The 21,901-nt window shown below is 38.2% G+C and overlaps 1 protein-coding gene across 7 annotated transcripts in view; it reads left to right on the forward strand.

The window, feature by feature from the left end:
- Window positions 1–21,901, forward strand: part of LOC105484349 (centrosomal protein 295) — a 70,240-nt gene that overhangs the window by 27,457 nt on the left and 20,882 nt on the right. For 5 of the 7 annotated variants that reach the window (XM_024793619.2, XM_024793616.2, XM_024793617.2 and 2 more), the window contains 8 exons: window positions 3,111–3,203; window positions 3,360–3,463; window positions 6,731–6,865; window positions 7,555–7,652; window positions 7,913–11,426; window positions 13,742–13,919; window positions 14,052–14,195; window positions 17,738–17,890. In XM_024793619.2, coding sequence (XP_024649387.2) covers window positions 3,111–3,203; window positions 3,360–3,463; window positions 6,731–6,865; window positions 7,555–7,652; window positions 7,913–11,426; window positions 13,742–13,919; window positions 14,052–14,195; window positions 17,738–17,890 — 4,419 coding nt within the window. The remainder of the gene's footprint in view (window positions 1–3,110; window positions 3,204–3,359; window positions 3,464–6,730; window positions 6,866–7,554; window positions 7,653–7,912; window positions 11,427–13,741; window positions 13,920–14,051; window positions 14,196–17,737; window positions 17,891–21,901) is intronic. The other 2 variants (XM_024793618.2, XM_024793621.2) reach the window with 1 other exon arrangement.

A 21,901-nucleotide genomic window follows, 5' to 3' on the forward strand; every position in this document is an offset into this window, starting at 1 on the left:
CTTTACATTATCATCTATATGCTGATGTCTCCCAAGTGTGCATTTCTATTTTTGGCTTCCTGTTTGAACTCGCCTACTTATTTAACTGTTTCCTTCTCTTGTATATCTAGTAATATCTTAAATTTGTTCAGAAGTGACCTGTTGATATCCCCTCCCACCACACACCTGCTTTTCCTACAGTATTCCACATTTCAGTATCTGGCAATATGTTAATTCCCTTGCTCAAGCCAAAAACCTTATAATCATTCTGGTTCCCTCTTTTCATATCTTATGTCCAAACCATTAGCTGATCCAGTTGGCCCTACCCTCAAAATATATCCATAGTCCAACCATTTTTTTCCACCTACATCCTAGTTTAAGCCATGTTCATTTTCTAGGGTAGATTCTTGTAGTAGCCTGCTATTGTCAGCCTTTGCACCTCCCTATTATCGTCTCTTAACACAGTGGTCCTCTTAAAAGCAAGTAATCTCATGTCATTTCTTTGGATGAAGCCCTCCAATAACTGTCAGTTTCACTCAGTAAAAACCAGAGAGTTTATAGTGGTTTCAAAGCCTTATATGACCTGCATACATACACCCCCACCACCACTACTCCCATACTCACTACCTCTCTGACTTCATTTGCCTGCCATACCTCCCTCCCCATCTTCTACACTGTAGATGCCAGCTTGCTCGCTGTTTCTCAAACAGCAAACATAGGACTCGTGGTCTTAGCAATTGCTAGTCTTTTTGACTAGACTTCTCTTTTTCTCTGGTATTTCCTTGACTCACTCCCTCACTTCCTTCACATGTTTACTCAACTATCCCTTTCTCAATAAGGCCTTTTCTGACTATATAAAATGGCACACTTCTACTACTCCCCACCTCTACCCCAACCTCCACACCTTTCACTTCCTATCCCCTTTACCCTGCTTTCCCCCCATAGCTCTTATCAATATCTGATGGGCCCAGTAAAGTGACTTTGGTGCTTATTTTGCTTATTGTCTTAATGCCTACCCCACCCATCCATAAGGATAGGAACTTTGATTTTGTACATTGCTATGTCCCCAGAGTCTGGACTGCTGCCTTGTACAAAATAGGTGCTCAGTTAACATTTGTTGAATTAATCGAATAATTTAAAGCAAGAGAGGTAAATTTGGAATCTAGATATACATATGATATTTAAAGCCATAGGCGTAGAAAACCTCTTGGAGGGGAAATAATTTAGTGAAAAGAGGGCTTGTAAGACCATCTGAGGGATTCCAACATCTAGAAGATGGCTAGAGAAAGAGCAGATAGCAAAGTCAGTAAAAGGAGTGGCCAGAGAAGTAGGAGAGAATATGGTGTTGAAATCCAAACAAGGGGACTCTCATAGTCAATCCATGACCAAGTTCTTTTGATAAAAGGGCCTGGCCAGGCGCGGTGGCTCATGCCTGTACTCCCAGCACTTTGGGAGGCCCAGGCAGGCGGATCACAAGGTCAGGATATCGAGACCATCCTGGCTAACACGGTGAAACCCTGTCTCCACTAAAAATACAGAAAATTAGCCAGGCGTGGTGGTGGTGGGCGCCTGTAGTCCCAGCTACTCGGGAAGCTGAGGCAGGATAATGGCGTGAACCCGGGAGGCGGAGCTTGCAGTGAGCCGAGATCGGGCCACTACTCCAGCCTGGGAGACAGAGCGAGATTCCATCTCACAAGAAAAAAAATGAGCCGGGCGTGGTGGCAGGCGCCTGTAGTCCCAGCTACTCGGGAGCATGAGGCAGGAGAATGGTGTGAACCTGGGAGATGGAGCTTCAGATCACGCCACTGTCTTCCAGTCTGGGCGGCAAAATGAGACTCTGTCTCAAAAGAAACAAACAAACAAAAAAGATAAAGGGCCTATATGAGCAGGCTTTCACCATTCTCATCTTGCTCTATTCCCCCCCTTGCCTCACTAAAACCATGCACACTAATCTCTCAGTTCCTTGAATGGGCCAAGGTTTGTTTCTTTATCCTCATGGGGCCTTTTATACTCTTTGGTCTGTCTGGAAAGATCTCCTATACATCTTCACATTGTTTACCTGGCTGGTTCTTCCTTATCTTTCAAGTGTCTGCTTAAATATCCTTTCCTCAGAGAAATTTCATCTTGCCCCAGAAATCTATTATTTATTATACTCTATTGTATAACCCTTCACACTTTTTATATAGTACTTATTACAATTTCTAATTTTTTTTTTTTTTTTTTTTTTTGAGACGGAATCTGCTCTGTCGCCCAGGCTGGAGTGCAGTGGCGCAATCTCACTGCAAGCTCCGCCTCCCGGGTTTACGCCATTCTCCTGCCTCAGCCTCCCGAGTAGCTGGGACTAAGGCGAGTAGCTGGGACTACAGGCGCCCGCCACCACGCCCGGCTAATTTTTTCTATTTTTAGTAGAGACGGGGTTTCACCGTGTTAGCCAGGATGGTCTTAATCTCCTGACCTCGTGATCCACCCACCTCGGCCTCGCAAAGTGCTGGGATTACAGGTGTGAGCCACTGCGCCCGGCCCACAATTTCTAATTTTATAATTTTTTCTGGGATAATTATGTGATGGTTCTGCCACCTACTCTGTAAAGCCTCCTTGAGGCCTTTTCTCATTCACTGTGGTATCCCCAGCATCTGCCACATAAGTAGGTGCCCAGTGAATTAATGAGTGAACGAACGGATAGCTCCATGCAGAGTATCTGGCTACCCAGTTATGATCAGAACAAATTGCTTTAACTTCCTTCTCTGCTCTGGTTTCACAAATTATTTTTTAAAAACCTAGTATCCAAATATATCAAAGATACATTGACATTTTGTTAGCTTCTCTTTTTTAACTTTGATATCTTGTTATTTCCACTCTGTTTATGCTTTTCTCCTGTGTTTGAAACCCTATCAGCGTATCTTTTAAATCAGTTCTTCACGTTTTCACAATTTTAGTCTTTCATCTCTGTTGTTATTAGGCTTGGGTTTAATGAGAAATGTATCTGATCATCAGGAAGGTGACTGGATCTTAACTAGATGAGACATTCAGATGGCCCTAGATTGAATCTGTTAATACCAGAATTTTGTTATTTTGCTTTAAGTTTGACAATGATGATATATTCATAATAACAGTGGTATTATCTATTACAGTTGTTGAAAGTGATACACTAACAATTGAGTCTGGACCACTTGCCAGTGAAGATAAACCACTTTCGTGTGGTACAAACTCTGGAAAAGAACAAGGTATTTCTTTTTATCACATCCTAAAATTAAATTTGACTCCTGGCATCTTGCTTTTTTTTTTTTTTTAATAAAATTACATGTGATAAGAAAGGTCATTATAGTGGTGTCAAAATTCTAAATTATTGAAACTAATTTTTGTTTGGGGCATTCCCCTAGAAATAAATGAGACCCTGCCTATCACAACTGTAGCTCAGAGTTCAGTTCTACTTCATCCTCAAGAAGAAGCAGCCAGGATTAGAATGTCAGCAAGACAGAAACAGGTAATTTGAAATTTTATTTTTAAAGGTTTATTTTTTCCCCTAGGTACTATTAAATAATTTTGTTTGGCCAATGAAATTTGTCTTAATGTCTGGCTACTTTTGATATCATGTTTTTGACATTGTCTTACACAAACATTTAGCTGAGAAAATGCATGTTGTCTTTGCTCATACTGCTCATTCAACCCTTATTTTGTCTGCTTTATATTTTATATATTTGTATAGATCTTCCCTATAAAATTTATTAGCTTTTAAAAAGCAGAGACTATCTTCTTTAAAAAAAATTCAGTTTATCCTACACAGTTTCTGATACAATGCTTTGTACATAGCAAGTATACAATAAATAATTGTTGAATTAACAAGTCCTTGTCATAATATTAGACACTCAGATGGGCTTTGTAATCTCACAAGTTTTTTGAAAAATAATACTTTAGAGGAAAAACTTTTAATATACAACCCCCTTTTTTCCTCTGTCGCCCAGGCTGGAGTACAGTGACATGATCATGGCTCACTGCAGTCCTGACCTCCTCAATTCAATCCTCTAACCTCAGCCTCCTGAGTAGCTAGGACTACAGGTATGGGCCACCATGACCAGCTAATTTTTTTTTTTTTCCTAGTAGAGATGAGGTCTTGCAGTGTTGCCCAAGCTAAACTTTAACCTCTTTAGGCCAGGCATGGTGACTCATGCCTGAAATCTCAGCACTATGGGAGGCTGAGGTGGACAGATCTCTTGAGCCCAGGAGTTTGAGACCAACCTGGCCAACATGGTGAAACCACGTCTCTACTAATAATACAAAAATCAGCCAGGTGTGGTGACACACATCTGTAGTCCCAGGTATCCGGGAGGCTAAGGTGGGAGGATTGCTTGAACCCAGGAGATGGAGGTTGCAGTGAGTCAAGATCACACCACTGCACTTCAGCCTGGATGACAGAGTGAGACTCCATCTCAAAAAAAAAGAAGAAAAATCTACTTAACTTATAATTTTGGTCTCATCTACTTTTAATAAAATATTTTTTAACCCAACTTACCTTGAAGGAGGCTAATTATTACTAAACAAGCCAGTTTATAGTCCTAGTTAGTTTTTTTCAGAAATACAGCTGGGGAATGATAATTCCATGAGCCAGTATTTCTTCTCAGATAAACACTTTCTCAGGCCGGGCGCAGTGGCTCATACCTGTCATCCCAGTACTTTGGGAGGCTTAGGTGGGTGAATCACCCGAGGTCAGGAGTTTGAGACCAGCCTGGCCAACATGGTGAAACCCCGTCTCTACTAAAACTACAAAAATTCTCTGGGCGTGGTGGTGCGCACCTATAATTCCAGCTACTCAGAAGGCTGAGGTAGGAGAATCGCTTGAACACAAGAGGCGGAGGTTGCAGTCAGCCAAGATTGTGCCACTGCATTCAGCCTGGGTGACAAAATTATCTCAAAAAAAAAAAAAAGAAATAAAATTTTTTCGTCAATAGTCTAGAACAGTATTGTACAGTAGCACTTTCTGTGATGATGGAAATGTTCTATATCTATGTCCAGTATGTATCTGTTAGCCCCATGAGCTGTTGAATACTCAAAATGTTGTTAGTGTAACTGAGGAACTGAATTTTAAGTTTTATTTAATTTTAATTAAATTTAAGTAGTCACATAAAGCTAGTAACCACTGTATGGATAGTACAGTCATAGATGTACTACAGAACTGTAAACAATCTAAATTCAGGGGTTCTTATGAGTAAGGAAGAAGAGCTGTCTAGGAACTCAGTTTAAGCCACAGTTGCCTAACTAGGAATAGGTAAAGAATCAGGTCAAAACATTTTTTATTTTGAAAACAAGATCATTGTTCATTATCTCTAGTTCTGTATGTAATAAAACAATGTGCATGCCTTTTTTTACTTATTCAGTAAATATTTATCTGTCAGGGACTGTACAGTGGTCCCTGCTTATCTACAGGGTATATGTTCCAAGACCCCTCGTGGATGCTTGATAGTACCAAACTGCAGATAATATTGATTTTTGATTTCTGTATATACTATGGGTGAATTTATTTTTCCTGCTTTATAATTCCACTGATAGAAGATTTACTCGTACCATAGATCTTAACAATCAGCTTATAATTCTTTTTCTTTCCTTATTGAGAACTTTCAACTTTTCACTAAAAGGAAGCACTTCGCAGCCTCTCTTTGACATATCTAAATTGCCAGCATTACTACTCTTGTGCTTTGGAGCCATTATAAAGTAAAATAAGGGTTATTTGAACACAAGCACTGTGATGCTGCAACAGGCAAGTTTTTGTAACAAAGATGGCTGCTAAGTAACAAATGGCCTGGTCCAGTTTACAGCATGGATATGCTGGACAAAGGGATTATTCATGTTTTCAGCAGTATAGAGCAGGACAGTACAAGATTTCATCACACTACTTAGAATAGTGCATAATTTAAAACATGAATTATTTCTGGAATTTTCTGTTTAAGATTTTCTGGCTGCTATTGACCCTGAGTAATTAAACCACAAAAGCTAAATTGCAGATAGGAGGAGACTAAGGTGCTGGATTTGGCAGGCTAGTTTTGTCCTCATGAACTCAAACACGTTCTTACTTAGAGTGTGAGTATGCTTGTATAATATTAGAGTTTATGTGTTATCTTTCTGCCATTTTCTTCTGTTCCATGCCTGACAAAAAAGACACAGAATGTTTTTCATTGCTTCTAGATAACTATACCTCTTAATGAGTATGGCTAAGAAATCAAAGTATTTTAGGAGGCCTTGATATTTAATTTCTTTACTCATTATTTATACTATTAAATGTGTGAACATAGAATTTGGCTGTACATCATTTGCTACTTCAGGGTAGTTCTTCAGTGGTGATCACGGTTTCCCTGTGCTCTCAGAAAGTAGAAATAGTTTATTTATTTATTCTTTCTTTTCCTTCTGCCTTTTTTTTACTTCTATCCCTTTTTCCCATTTCCCATCTTTTAATCCCATCCCCAGTTTAGGAATCCCAGCACTTTGGGAGGCTTAGGTGGGCGGATCACCCAAGGTCAGGAGTTTGAGACCAGCCTGGCCAACATGGTGAAACCCTGTCTCTACTAAAACTTCAAAACTACTTAGAATAGCTGTTCAACAGCTATTCAGTGACAGCAACAGAGATAAAGCATCACCACTTACTTCTTTGAAAATTGGTACTCTTGGTGAAGAAACCTAATTTCTTTTAAATGGAATGTGTGTTAGCTTTGCCTTTGTATGAGTTTGTTGTTAATAGATCAATAGTATTTTTGTTACCTAGATAATGGAAATAGAAGAGCAGAAGCAAAAGCAATTGGAATTACTTGAACAAATTGAACAGCAAAAATTAAGATTAGAAACTGACTGCTTCAGGGCTCAGCTGGAAGAAGAAAAAAAAAAAACTCAACCGACTGGGGTAGGATGCAGAAAATCTCATCACTACATAAATCGTTTGGTGAGGGGGGCAAGAAAATATGAGCACTTGTAGCATTTAAGAAAAGTAAAATGGATGGTCAGGCGTGGTGGCTCATGCCTGTAATCTCAGCACTTTGGGAGGCCGAAATGGGCAGATCACTTCAGGTCAGGAGTTCGAGAGCAGCCTGGCCAATGTGGTGAAACCCCATCTCTACTAAAAATACAAAAATTAGCTGGGCGTGGTGGCACGTCCCTGTAATCCCAGCTACTGCGGAGGCTGAGGCAGGAGAATCGCTTGAACCTGGGAGGTGGAGGTTGCGGAGCGAGGCTCCATCTCAAAAAATAATAATAATAATAAAAGTAAAATGCCTTTATAATTCTTATTTGGTCTTTTTTTAATATAATGTATGTATATATGAATAAATTTGCATCAGTTACAGCTTTCATCTTTCAGTTTCTATAGGATATTAATAGATATGAACATGGTTTGTAGGTAATGTGTACATTGAGCTTTTGGACCTGCACTAAAGGAGAATGACAGATTAGTTCATTTCTTACTGATGGAAATGCCAGTCATTTTGTAAAAAATAAAGCTGTATAGAAGTTTACAATTATAGAACTGGATGTAAAAAATACCTCAATACTTATTTCTAAATTTGCTTTTTAATTAGTAACTTTGTCTTTTATTAGGTTGGCATTGCTCCAGCATCATGCGCTGTAATTTCTGATGAAGATAGTCATAGGCAGATGATTCGTAACTATCAACATCAGCTTTTACAACAAAACAGGTATTAGCTAGGTTATAATTTGTATGTGATCATATGTGGCTACATTTTTAGGATTTATTATTTCATTTATATGAAGATCTAATTTGGATTTCCTTAGAACTATGGCATTTAGAACTGCCATTCTTAAAGGACAGTGTGAGTGTAATTTCTTTTCACCATGAGTATTGCCAATCCTAGATTGCTGTTTGTTAAATTTAATGTATAGATATGGGGCTTTTTGTTTTTCATTAAAAAAGAATAATTGCTTTTGTTTTTGTTAGGTTACACAGGCAGTCTGTTGAAACAGCCAGGAAGCGATTACTTGAATATCAAACTATGTTAAAAGGAAGGTGCCCATCGATGTCAGCTCCATCACTGATAACTGATTCTGTCATATCAGTGCCGTCATGGAAATCTGAGAGACCAACTGCTATATCAGAGCATTGGGATCAAGGTCAGAGACTCAAGTTGAGTCCTGACAAATACCAACCCATACAACCTGTACAGACCTCCAAATTAGAACAAGATCATTTTCAAGTAGCGAAACAAAATCACTTTCCACAAAGACAGGTGGAAACAGCAGAAACATCAGGAGCCTCAGATACTTTAACCAACCAGTCTTTAGAATCACAAGAACATCTGAGGCAATTCTCTCAGACTGAAACACAACAGAGAGACTATAAATTGGTCCCCGAAAATTCTGAGACACTTTCAAGGGCTTTGTCACATGACAGGCGGCTAATATCACAGGATGCTAGAAAAATATCTGAAACATTTAGGGCAACAACTTTTCAAAGTTTAGATTCCCAACAATTGTTCTCAGAGAATAGTGAAAATATATCTTCCCATCTAACTGAACCTTCTTCATTTGTACCACTGGTACCTCAGCATTCTTTTAGTTCTCTGCCTGTTAAAGTTGAATCAGGAAACATTCAAGAACCCTTTTCAGCCATGAGCAAAAGTACAGTTTCTACAAGCCATTCTATAATCAATCAAATGTATGATAGGCCTTTACTACCCTCAGAGAATATCACAGTCCAGCAAGGTAATATGAAGGCTCTCCAAGAACAGTTAGACCTACAGAAGAAAGTTCTTCAGGCAAGACAGGAAGCTCAGGAACAGTTGCTTTTGTGCAAACAGAAAGAATTGGAACAGCAAACTGGCCTCTCGGTATTCCTTCCCTTGGTAACTCCAGATTTATCTGCTTTATTGCCTTCTGCCAAAGCAGATTTGGGGAGAACGAAGGAATCTTCACCAACCAAGAATAATACTGCAGTTTCCTCAGACCATCATGTGATCTCACAACTTCAGGATAGGCTTTTGAGTCTTTCACAGCCTATCCTATCACAGCAAAATAATTTTAAATTTCTGCAAGAGCAGTTGAATATTCAGAAGGATAGCCTTCAGGCTAGGCGAGAAGCCCAGGAAGTATTGTGTGTACATAAACAGAGTGAATTAGATGGAAGAGTATGTTCTGAACAGGCTGAGCCCTCTTCTTTCCCATTTCAGGTAGCTCAGCATACATTTACTTCACTACCATCTACTGATACGAAATCTGGAAAAACACAGGAGCAATATTCATCTAAGAGCGATAAAGGACTTGTTTCATGCCAATCTGACATCCCCAAATCTCAGGATGGGTCTTTGAGTTTCCTACAGCAGTTCCTACCTCTACATGATAGTTTGAAGTTGCTCCAAGAACAGTTGACTAAACAGAGGGATACTCTTCAGGCTAGGCATGAAGCTCAGGTGGAATTACTTTTACATAGACAAAGGGATTTGGGGGACAGTAAGTCTGGGCCAGTGAGCTCTTCATCCTCACCAGTGGTTGTTCAGCATTCAGTTGCTTCACAAGCTTCTGCTAAAGCTGAGCCTAGGAGAATTCAGGAGCTTTATTTATCTGAGAAGGAGAAGGTAGTTCCCTCCAGTCATTTGATAATCCCAACATTTCAGGATAAGTCTCTTAGTTTTCCACAGCATAGCCTGCCACAGCAAGAAAATTTGACAATACTCCAAGAACAGTCACAAATACAAAGGGTAATACTTGGTGCTAAAGAAGGAACTCAGGAATTTGTACACACAGAAAGTGAATTGGAGAAAAGGATTTCTTCTGAACAGACTGGCACCTCTTCATCCCTCTCCCAGGTAGATGAATCTGAGAGATTCCAGGAATGTGTATCAATCAAGAGTGACACTACCATTCCCTTAAGCCATCCTAAAATCCCAAGATGTCAGGAAAGACTTTTGAGAGTTTCACAATGTATACTACCTCTACAAGATAATTTGGAGGAACACCAAGCATGGCTAGACACTGAGAAAGAAGCCTTTCATTTCAGCCAGAAAACCCAAGAAAACACAGCTTCTGAACAAAGTGGCTCATCTTCATTCATACCCCAGTTGGTACAGCTTTCATTTACCTCGTTAGCTTCAGCTGAGTCTGGCACAATCCTGGAGCCTCTTTTAACAGAGAGTGAAAGTAAAATTTTTTCAGGCCACCTTCAGATCCCACAATTGCAAGATAGACTTTTGAGGATATCGCAACTTATCCAGCCTCAACAAGATAATTTGAAGGCACTTCAAGAACAGTTAGCTACACAGAGAGAAGCCATCATTCTAGCTAGACAAGAAGCTCGGGAAGAATTACTTTTACATCAACAGAGTGAATGGGAAGGAAGAATATCTCCTGAGCAGGTTGACACCTCTTCCTTACCCCTAGTACCACAGCATTCATTCACCTCATTACCTCTTACTGAATCTGAAAGAAACCAAGAACCATGTTCAATTAACAGTGATAATATGGTATCCTCAGGTCCCTCAGAGATAACATTGCCTGATAGGCCGTTGGGCTTATCACATCTTGTTTTACCTCAACAAGATAATTCGATTGCACTCGAAGAACACTTGCATGCACAGACAGATTTCCTTCCTTCTATTGAGAAAACCCAGAAAGAACTGGTTTTGTCACAACCATGTAAATTTGAGGAAAAGGTATCTTCTGAGCATTTTATCCAGTCTCACCATGGTGATTTGCAGGCACTTCAACAGCAGTTGGATACACAGAAGAAAGCCATTCGCTCTATACATGAAGTCCAAGAAGAATTGCTTTTGCAAAGATTAAGTGAATTGGAGAAAAGAGTATCATCTGAACAAGTTAGCTCCTCTTCATTCTTATCCCAGGTAGTACTGCCTGTTGTTGACTCTGAAAGAACCCAGAAGTCTTTCCCAACCAAAAGTAATGATACTGTTCCCTCAAGTCATCCTGAGATCCCAAGATTACAGGATAGACTTTTGAGTTTATCACAGCCTATTCTGCCTCAGCAAGATAATTTGACAGCACAATTGGATGCACAAAGGGAAGTGGTGTATTCTTATGAGAAACCCCAGGAAGAACTGCCTTTAAACAAACAAAGAAAGTTGAACAAAAGTGAATCTGCTGAGCATACTATCCCCTCTTTGTTGCTACCCAAGGAAACAGAGCATTCGTTTATTCCACTACCTTTTGCAGAAGCTAAACCTAAAAGCACTTGTGAATTGTATTCATCCCAGAATGAACATGCAGCTCCCCCAAGTGGTCCTGTGATCCCAGGGTTTCAAGATAGACTTCTGAGTTTTTCACAGCCTGTCTTAGCTCAGCAAGATAACTTGGGACTTCAGAAGCAGTTGGATCTACAAAGAGAAGTTTTGCATTATAGCCAGAAAGCCCAAGAAAAATTGCTTGTGCAGAGACAAACAGCATTGCAGCAGCAGATGCAGAAACATGAAGAGACTTTGAAGGATTTCTTTAAAGACAGTCAGGTATGTTTTAAACCTGAATAATAATGAAACAATAGAAGCTTAAACCGAAATCAGTTTTTAATACTAGTATTACAAGTTTTCAATTATTGAGAATAAGTAGTTTGACCTTAACTGTGCTTTGGTTTTCCACCCTAAATGATATGGAAGTTAAAACAAAAATCAATCCACCCACATGGTATTTATGAGGTTAAGAGTTACGTGAAGCCCAGTTAATTTATTTTTTTTATTTTCTTTTGTTTTTTCTTTTTCTTTTTCTTTTTTTTTTTTTAAGACAAGGTCTTGTTCTATTGTCCTGGCTGCGGTGCGTTGCACCATGTCGGCTCACTGCAACTCCCACCTCCTGGGTTTAAGTGGTTCTTGTGCCTCAGTCTCCCAAGTAGCTGGGATTACAGGCGTGCACCACCATACCTGGCTAAATTTTGTATTTTTTTTTTTTTAGTAGAGATGGGGTTTCACTATGTTGGCCAGGTTGGTCTGAAACCAACTTCAGCCTCCCAAAGTGCTGGGATTACAGGTGTGAGCCACCACACCTGGCCCGAAGTTCAGTTAATTTCACATGCAAACACACCACAAAACAATGTAGATTCTTATTTTGGAGTTTTGTTTTAATGCATTTTAAGCTTACTGTAAGATTAAAATTGTAAAAAAATAACTGGTTAGCAGAATTTATCTTATGCAGCAACGGACATTGTGCTCTTTGTTGACATATACAAATCAAAATCAATACCATCCTTTTTTCTCAAGTGACACTATTATGGCTTGGTGTAAAACTGGCAATGATTTTAGGCTGATGTAGAGCTGGACCTGCTGCTTATATCTGAATTGTTCATAAGACTCTGGCCCAGTGACTCATCCATAGTTGCCCTACCGGGGAGACAAGGGTATATTCTAAATTTGAATGTATCCTTTTTATTTTAAAAGGCCAGTTCCTCTGGGCATGGTGACTCAGGCCTATAATTCCAACACTTTGAGAGGCCATGGCAGGTGGTTCTCCCAAGCCCAGGAGTTCAAGACCAGCCTGGGCAACATGGCAAAACCCTGTCTCTACAAAAAATACAAAAATTAGCCAGGCATGGTAGCATGTACCTCTAGTCCTAGCAACTCTGGAGGCTTACGTGGGAGGATGACTTGAGCCCAGGAGGTTGAGGCTGCAGTAAACCATATTATGCCACTGTACTCCAGCCTGGGTAATGAGGGAGACCCTATCTCAAAAAAATAAATAAATGAAAGGCTACTTCCTAAATTTATTATTTAGTCTAAATAGAATTCTACAAATCCTTTAATGTAGAAAAGAAGCTTAAGTTGGGTTTAGGAAGAGTTAACGTCTAGAGATTTACTGGTCATTTAAAGGAAAAGTAATGGCAAAAGAAAAGCAGAGGGAAATACTCAAATATAATCTCTTACGGAAAGATGCAATGGAGGCTAAGTTTTTTTTGTTTTGTTTTTTCTTTGTTTGTTTGTTTGTTTGTTTTTGAAATGGAGTCCTGCTCTGTGACCAGGCTGGAGTACAGTGGCGTCATCTTGGCTCACTGCAACCTCTGACTCCCTGGTTGAAGCAATTCCTTTGCCTCAGCCTCCCGGGTAGCTGAGATTACAGGCATGTGCCACCAGGCCCAGCTAATTTTTGTATTTTTTATAGAGACAGGGTTTTGCCCTGTTGCCCAGGTTGGTCTCAATCTCCTGACATCATGATCTGCCCGCCTCGGCCTCCCGAACTGCTGGGATTACAGGCATGAGCCACTGCACCTGGCTGGAGACTAAGTTTTTAAGTCCAAGGCTGTGAATGGTTGTATTTTCTTTCTTTCTTTTTTTTTTTTTTTTTGAGACGAAATCTTGCTCTGTTGTCCAGGCTGCAGGCTGGAGTGCAATGGCACGATCTCGGCTCACTGCAACCTCTGCCTCCCAGTTTCAAGTGATTCTCCTGCCTCAGCCTCCTAAGTAGCTGGGATTATGGGCACGCACCACTACGTCCAGCAAATTTTTGTATTTTTAGTAGAGATGGGGTTTTACCATGTTGGCCAGACTGGTCTTGAACTCCTGACTTCAGGTGACCTGCCCACCTTGGCTTCCCAAAGTGCTGGGATTACAGACGTGAGCCACGGTACCCGGCCAGATCGTTGTATTTTCAGTGGAAATCCTTTTGGCATTAGAAGCATATCTTATTTTTTATATATAGATAAAAATGTAAAGTGTGATTGATGGAACTGTTTATTTGGTTGACTTTCTAATTTAAGAAGGGTGATAAAAATCTAATGAATACTTCTTCACATGATCCCCCAACTTGTGTTTCCCCACCCTCATCGCCACTTTTTCAGATAAGTAAGCCCACAGTTGAAAATGATTTAAAAACCCAGAAGATGGGACAGCTCAGAGAGTGGTTTCCTAACACACAAGATCTAGCAGGAAATGATCAGGAAAACATTAGGCATGCAGATAGGAACAACTCTGATGATGATCATTTGGCTTCAGACGACACTAGTGCCAAGCAAAGTGGTAAGATAATTGTGTTTAATTATTTCACTGATTATTCCTTGTTTTCGTCCCCTGTAGTTTGCTAGTTGAAGAAAAGTTAGAAGTATGTTAATAGATTTTGTATTGTACCCAACCTTGTCATTGACTTAATAGGTGAGCATCTGGAAAGAGATCTGGGGAGAAGATCCTCAAAACCACCTGTAGCAAAAGTCAAGTGTGGTTTGGACTTAAACCAGCATGAACTTAGTGCGATACAAGAAGTAGAGTCACCAGCAAGTGGCAGAACTTCTCTACTAGGTAAATAGATGGTTTGATAAAATAAGATTTTTAAATAATTTGCCAGTTTTCTACTTTTTTTTGAGATGGAGTCTTGCTCTGTTGCCCAGGCTGGAATGCAATGGTGTGATCTTGGCTCACTGCAACCTCCACCTTCAGGGTTCAAGCAATTCTCCTGCCTCAGCCTCCCGAGTAGCTGGGATTACAGGTGCCCACCACCACACCCAGCTAATTTTTGTATTTTTAGTAGAGACAGGGTTTCACCATGTTGGCCAGGCTGGTCTTGAACTCCTGACCTCAGATAATCTGCTCGCCTCAGCCTTCCGAAGTGCTGGGATTACAGGCATGAGCCACCATACCTGGTCTACATTTTTTCAGAGTGTAAAATGTTTTTTGTTAAACTTATAGCAGAAAAGGGAGATTGGAAAAAAAAAAAAGAAACCTAGACTGACTTTTATGAAAAGGAAAAAATGGTTTATGTAAACAGTATTTAAAATTAGGACTTAAGGAAATGTGGCATGGGTAATAACTATGACTATACAGTTTCTTTATCTTGTTTATGGGGAAAACAACTTATTGTAGACAAAAATTTTTTGATTTTCTGTGTTCTGACACTATTGTTCCCTCTGCTTCCTTTCATGTCTGCCTTCTAAATGTGTTTCTTTAGGATACACTCAGGTTTTTTTTCTCTTTTCCTTTGTCACTTTTTACTTTCCTACCTTCATTGCTCTTTTCTTGTATTTTTATAGGATTATTATGCTTAAATCCTGGCTTTATGGTCAATTAGAACAGATATATTTATTCACTGTACTACTTTCTACATGCAGGTGTCAGAAAAAAATATTAAAACACCCATCCCTGTAATTCTTAATAGTCTTATGTGAATTTCATAATTCTTTTTAGAATTCAGATTCACTAAATAATTTTCTCGATCAAACTTATCAAAATAAATTATTTTTTAAAGGGGAAAATTAGTTTTGTCAATAGAAAGGTACTTAGAAGTATCCTCGTTAGTATAGTAGTTGAAAAAAAAAGCTGTAATGTTAATATTAGCTGTTTTGATCTTCAGCTATAAAATATTGTACCTGTGTTTCTGAGCGTTTGAAAGAATTAAGGGAGGTATGCCAGGTGCAGTGACTCACACCTGTAATCCCAGCACTTTGGGAGGCTAAGATGGGAGGATTGAGACCAACCTGGTATAACACAGTGAAACCCCATATGGTGGCGCTTGCCTGTAGTTCCAGCTACTTGGGAGGCTGAGGTGGGAGACTCACCTAAGCTCAGGGGGTTGAGACTGCAGTGGTTTCTTTTAAGTCTAGGAATAAGTCTAAATAAGTCAAGATCCCTAGGTAGGTGAACTAAAATCCCTACCAAAACCCCCAGTAGGTGAACTACCGGGCCCTCATGATCTTTCTCTTCCTCCCAAGACTTAGTAAGTGTCATTTGTTTGGTAAACTTATTCAGATTTCCTTCTCATGAAATCTTGTTCTCATCATAGCCTTTACCATACTTCTTAGGGTAATACTTGTATCATCATATTACATGCAAGTAATTTAAAAAGGGAAATAGCGCTCAAAGGTATAACATGAAACAGCAGTTCTTCCTGCCCACTACACACCCTTTAATACCACTCACCAGAGGCAGTTACTTTTCAAGTCTTTTAAGTATTTCTTCTTGTATTTACTTCCATAGTTGCAGTGGGTTTAAGCAAAAATTAAGCTAAATTATCATTATGGTGATACATAGACCTTTTTCACTGCTGAGTTCATTAGTATATTATGTGATTATATTTTATTTTTCTAAACTTTTTTTCGTGTAGTAAATTGTCTTCTTTAATTTGCTTAAAGTTTTTTTAGAGTGTCTATCTTTCCACTTTCTACTACTTCAGTTAAATACTTCTCAGTATAATGTAGTTTGGACTATTTTCTCTTTGTGTGGAACACCTTTTAGTTGGAAGTTTTATGGGCCATGCTATGCATTCTTAACAAGGGTGTTTTTCCCCCTACAGGGATAAAAATTGGTTCTTGGGGAGGTGAAAAAAACTTTTTATATGTACAAAGCACAAATATGCATAAACAGATATGCAGTATATTTGTGGTTATTAAAACTGAATGGGGATAGAGGCAGTTTGAAAAGGAAAAGTCTAAAAAGACTCCTTAAGGGATGATAAAAATAAGGTTGAGAAATACTGATCTATATTGATCTTTCCATTTTTTCTTCTCTTCCTTGTAGTTCATTTCTTTTTCTTTGGGTTTTGTTTTCTGGGCAAATTTTCTTAATTTTGTCTTCTGACTTTTCTTTTGAACTTTTGATCAAATTGTAGTTTCTAAAAGGTTACTCTTTTTCTCTGATTATTTTCCTTTTTTATAGCATCCTGCTGTTGTTTCATGGATGCAGAATATCTACTTCAAATATTTATAGTGGATTTTTTGGTTTGGGGTTTTATATTTTTTGTTTGAGTTCTTTCATTTTTGTTGTCTCTGTCTTATACTTTAGAGCCTTTCCTCTAATATCTTCATATTTGAACGGGATGCTAAAAGGCCAGTTGGAGGTTTTGTCAGGGTGAGGGGCCATATATGCTGTTGGACTTTATTAGAAAAAGTATGGCTTTGTAGAGAGGACACTCACCTTAGTATCTGTCATTCCATTCCTTGAGGGAAGTTTAGTTTATTCAAAGAAATACCTTCTAAGCTTGATATAAGCCTGGCTGTTGATATTATTGAGCCAGACCTAAGAGATCTGGATTGAGGATACAGACTTTGTTTTAATGCCCTCTGATTTCCTTATGGCATTCTGTCACCCCCTTCCACTCTTGCCTCCTTTCTGTGTCTGATCCCCTGGACCCCAGAGTGTATCAGATTCGGTTTCTCCGGAGAATAAACCTTTAGTTTCCTCTGGAGATGTTGTTGATGGACAGGGATCTCAGGAGAGGGATGTAACTCTTCCAAGTACATAGTCTTAAATGTTCTGTTTTTAGTTTCCTGCTGCATGTAGTCCTTTTGTAGTAGTGCCTAGCACCCTTAATTCCCCAGTTTTTGGGGGGATGCTTTATCAAAATATAACCTTCAAATAAGTGCACAAATCATGTTTGTTTCAGTGGTTTATCACTGTAATAATCACACCCATGTAAACACCACCAGGTCAAGAAGTGGAACATTAGAGAACCCAGTAAACACTTCTCTTTTACCTTCTCAGTTATCATCCCCTCTCTTCTAAACCATATCTTGATTCTTATACCACAAATTAGTTGTGGTTATTTTTGAACTTTATGTATAAATTGTGAATGCATGTTATAATGGCTGGTAAATTCTCCATGAATTTTCTTTGTGATTAGTCAATACTGGGGCATAATCTGATGTGGTGAGGTAGCAGCATCATTAAAAGCTTAGTAAAATTGAGTACAAATAATGTAAAAGCTTGACTGTGAAAGATAAGGAATTATTTTCTTGCTATGTACTTTAAGTCTTTAAGGGTTTAGATTTCTACCCATAATCTAAATTGGCACTTTAGTTCTAGCTATTAATAGTTCCAGAAACTGAAGTGGAAATTTTTTTTTCCCCCAGGTAAACCAGGTATTTATCAAGACAGAGACCCCCTGAGAGTCTCAATAAGCCGAGAACAAAGTTTCTTTGGGAGCCCATTGGCCTGTGATCCATTTAGTTGTCTTCAACAGGTTGGCCAAGAGAATGTCTGTGGTGATGACTATGATGAAGCAGGTGAGAAATAAATGGAAAGTAGAATTGTATGCACAAGGATACGTGGACAAAAGATATTTATTATTTTGTTATTTGTAATGGTGAAAAATGGTAAATAACCTTAGTTACTGCTGTTAATGGAATCGTTATGATGCACCCTTACTATATTTTTCTATGCAGTCGTTAAATGAGTAATTTTGCTTTTAAATTGTTTTACTAAATACCAGTAAGAAGTTTATCAAGGTATGAGTTTTATACAATTGGCAGCATCCGTAAATTTTATCTTTAAGCTTATTTGTAACAATCCATATCTAATTAAGTACTGTTAAATATTTTAAAAAGTCTATCTGTGGGCATTCTAAATAAGCTCGTTTATGTTTATTTCTAAATATTTGGAAAATAAAGATAATTACAAGGAAAAATATTTAAATCACTTCATCCTAACACCCAAAGACAGCCAATGTTAATCTTCTCACTTCTGAATTTATATATATATATATAACAGAGGATATTTTATATATAATTTGTGTACTGATCCTACAAAGCATAATTGTAGTACTATTTTATTAGTTGTAAGGCATCTTTTAAGAAGTTACATTTTGGCCAGGCACAGTGGCTCACGCCTGTAATCCCAGCACTATGGGAGGCAAAGGCTGGCAGATCATGAGGTCAGGAGATTGAGACCATCCTGGCTAACACCATGAAACCCTGTCTGTACTAAAAATACAAAAAATGGGCAGGTGTAGTGGTGGGCGTCTGTAGTCCCAGCTAGGCAGGAGAATGGTGTGAACCTGGGAGGTGGAGCTTGCAGTGAGCCGAGATCAAGCCACTGCACTCCAGCCTGGGCAACAGAGCGAGACTCCGTCTCAAAAAAAGAGAGAAGTTACGTTTTATAGCCAGATTTATTTTTATTTTAGCTGTACATCTACTTAGATAATTGATATCTTACTTGTATCTATAGTTGAGTGGAATGAGAGATGAAGGAAAGGGATATTCTTTTGAGGGTTTATAAAAAAATTAACTTCAATATCTCCTCTTTAAATTGTGGATTAAAATAACTGTAAAGGATATAATTTTCAGTGAACTATAATTTTTGACATTTTAAAATAAAACATTATTTTTTAATTTTTAATTTTTGTGGCTACATAGTAGGTGTACCTATTTATGGGGTATATGGGATAGTTTGATAGTGGTATACAATGTATAATATTCACATCATGGTAAATGGGGTATCCATCACCTCAAGCATTTATACTTAATTACAAACAATTCAATTACAGTTTTAGTTATTGCAAAATGTACAATGAAATTATTCACTATAGTCACTCTGTTGTGCTAGCAAATACTAGATTTTATTCTATCTAACTGCTTATTTGTGCACATTAACCATCCCCACTCCCCAAACGACCCCCAACTACACTTCCCAGCCTCCGATAACTCATTGTTCTACTCTCTATCTCCGTGAGTTCAATTGTCTTAATTTTGGGTTCCCACAAATAAGTGAAAACATATGAGGTTTGTCTTTCTGTGCCTGGCTTATTTCACTTAACATAATAACCTCCAGTTCCATCCATGTTATTGCAGATGACATGATCTTGTTCCTTTTTATGACTGAATTGTACTCCATTGTGGTGTGTGCCACATTTTCTTTATCCATTTGTTTGTTGATGGACACTTAAGTCACTTCCAAATCTTGGCTGCAGTTAACATGGGAGTGCAGATATCTCCTCAGTATACTGATTTCCTTTCTTTTGGGTATATACCTAGCAGCAGGATTGCTGAATCATATGGTAGCAGTATTTTTAGTTTTTCGAGGAACGTCCAAACTGCTCTTCATAGTGGTTGTACTAATTTACATTCCCACCAACGGTGTTCCCTTCTTACCACATCTTTGCACAACATTCATTATTACCTGTCTCAGATAAAAGCCATTTTAACTGGACTGGGAGGATATCTCAAAGTAGTTTTGATTTGCATTTCTCTAGTGATCATTGGTGTTGATTGAGCACCTTTTCATATGCCTGTTTGCCATTTATTCTTCTGAGAAATGTCTGTTCGGATTTTCTGCCCATTTTTTAGTCAGATAATTAAATTTTTTCCTACAGAGTTGTTTGAGCTCCTTATATATTCTGGTTATGAATCCCTTGCCAGATGGATGGGTAATTACAAACATTTTCTCCCATCCTATTGGTTGTCTCTTCACTTGGTTGATTGTTTCCTTTGCTGTGCAAAAGCTTTTTAATTTGATGTGATTCCATTTGTCCATTTTTGCTTTCGTTTCCTGTGCTTGTGGGGTATTGCTCAAGAAATCCTTTGCCCAGACCAGTGACCTGGAGGGTTTCCCCAATGTTTTATTTTAGTAGTTTCAAGTTTGAGATCTTAAATTTAAATCTTAAATCCATTTTGGTTTGATTTTTGTATATGGTGAGAGACAGGGGTCTAGTTTTATTCTTCTGTATATGGATATCCGGTTTTCCCAGCACCATTTACTGAAGAGACTCTCTGTTCCTCCATGTATGTTCTTGGCACCTTTCTCAAAACTGAGTACACAGTAAATGTATGAAATTGTCCCTGGGTTCTCTATTCTGTTCCATTGATCTGTGTGTGTCTATTTTTATGCTAGTACCATCCTTTTTTGATTACTGTAACTCTGTAGTATAATTTGAAGTTAGGTAGATTCCTCCAGTTTTGTTCTTTTTGCTCAGGATAGCTTTGGCTATTCTGGGTCTTTTGTGGTCGCATATAAATTTTAAGATTTTTTTTCTATTTCTATGAAGAATGTCATTGGTATTTTGATAGGGCTTGCATTGAATCTGCAGATTGTTTTGGATAGTATGGACATTTTAATAATGTTGGAATTCTTCCAATCCAGGAACATGGAATATCTTTCCATTTTTTGTGTGTCCTCTTTAATTTCTTCCATCAATCTTTTACAATTTTCGTTGTAGAAATCTTTCACTTCTTTTGTTAATTCCTAGGTATTTAATTTTCTTTGTAGCTGTAGTAAATGGGATTACTTTCTTGATTTCTTTTTCAGGTGATGTGCTTTTGGCATATAAAAATGCTGTGGTGAAAGTGGGCATCCTTGTGTTTCAGATCTTAGAGGAAAGGCTTTCAGGTTTTTCCCTATTTGGTATGATACTAGCTGTGGGTCTGTCATATATGGCTTTTATTGTGGTATATTCCTTCTGTACCCAGTTTTTTAAGGTTTTTATCATGAAGGAATGTTGAATTTTATCAGATGCTTTTCCAGCATCCATTGAAATGATCATGTGGTTTTTGTCCTTCATTCTGTTGATAGGATATATCACATTGTTTGTTTTGCATACATTGAACCATCCTTGCATCCCCGGGATAAATTCCACTTGGTCGTAGTGAATGATCTTTTTAATGTGTTGTTGAATTTGATTGCTAGTATTTTATTGAGGATTTTTGCATCAGTATGCATCAGAGATATTGACTTGTAAATTTTATTTTATTGCGTCTTTGTCTGGTTTTGAGATTAGGGAAATACTGGCCTTGCGGAATGAGTTTGGCAGTATTTCTTCCTCTTCTGTTTTTCAGAATAGTTTGAGTGGGATTGGTATTAGTTTGTCTTTAAGTGTTCAGTAAAATTCAGTGGTGAAGTGATGGTGTCCTGAGCTTTTCTTTGCTGGGAGACTTTTTATTTCAGCTTTGATCTCATTACTCGTTCTTGGTCTACTCAGGTTTTGGATTTCTTCATGGTTCAACCTTGGTAGGTTGTATGTGTCTAGGAATTTATTCATTTCTTCTAGTTTTCCAATTTTGGCATATAGTTGCTAATAGTAGTCTCTAATGATCCTTTAAATTTCTGTGGTACCTGTTATAATGTCTCCTTTTTCATTTCTGATTTTATTTATTTGGGTCTTCTCCTTTTTTTTATAATTAGTCTGGCTAAAGATTTGTCAATTTTTAAAATCTTTTCATAAAACCAATTTTTGGTTTCTTGATCTTTTGCATTATTTTATTCATTTCCCTTTCATTTATTTCTCCTCTGATCTTTATTGTTTC

The sequence above is a fragment of the Macaca nemestrina genome, chromosome 12 (assembly GCF_043159975.1).
Source record: "Macaca nemestrina isolate mMacNem1 chromosome 12, mMacNem.hap1, whole genome shotgun sequence".
Taxonomy (NCBI): domain Eukaryota; kingdom Metazoa; phylum Chordata; class Mammalia; order Primates; family Cercopithecidae; genus Macaca; species Macaca nemestrina.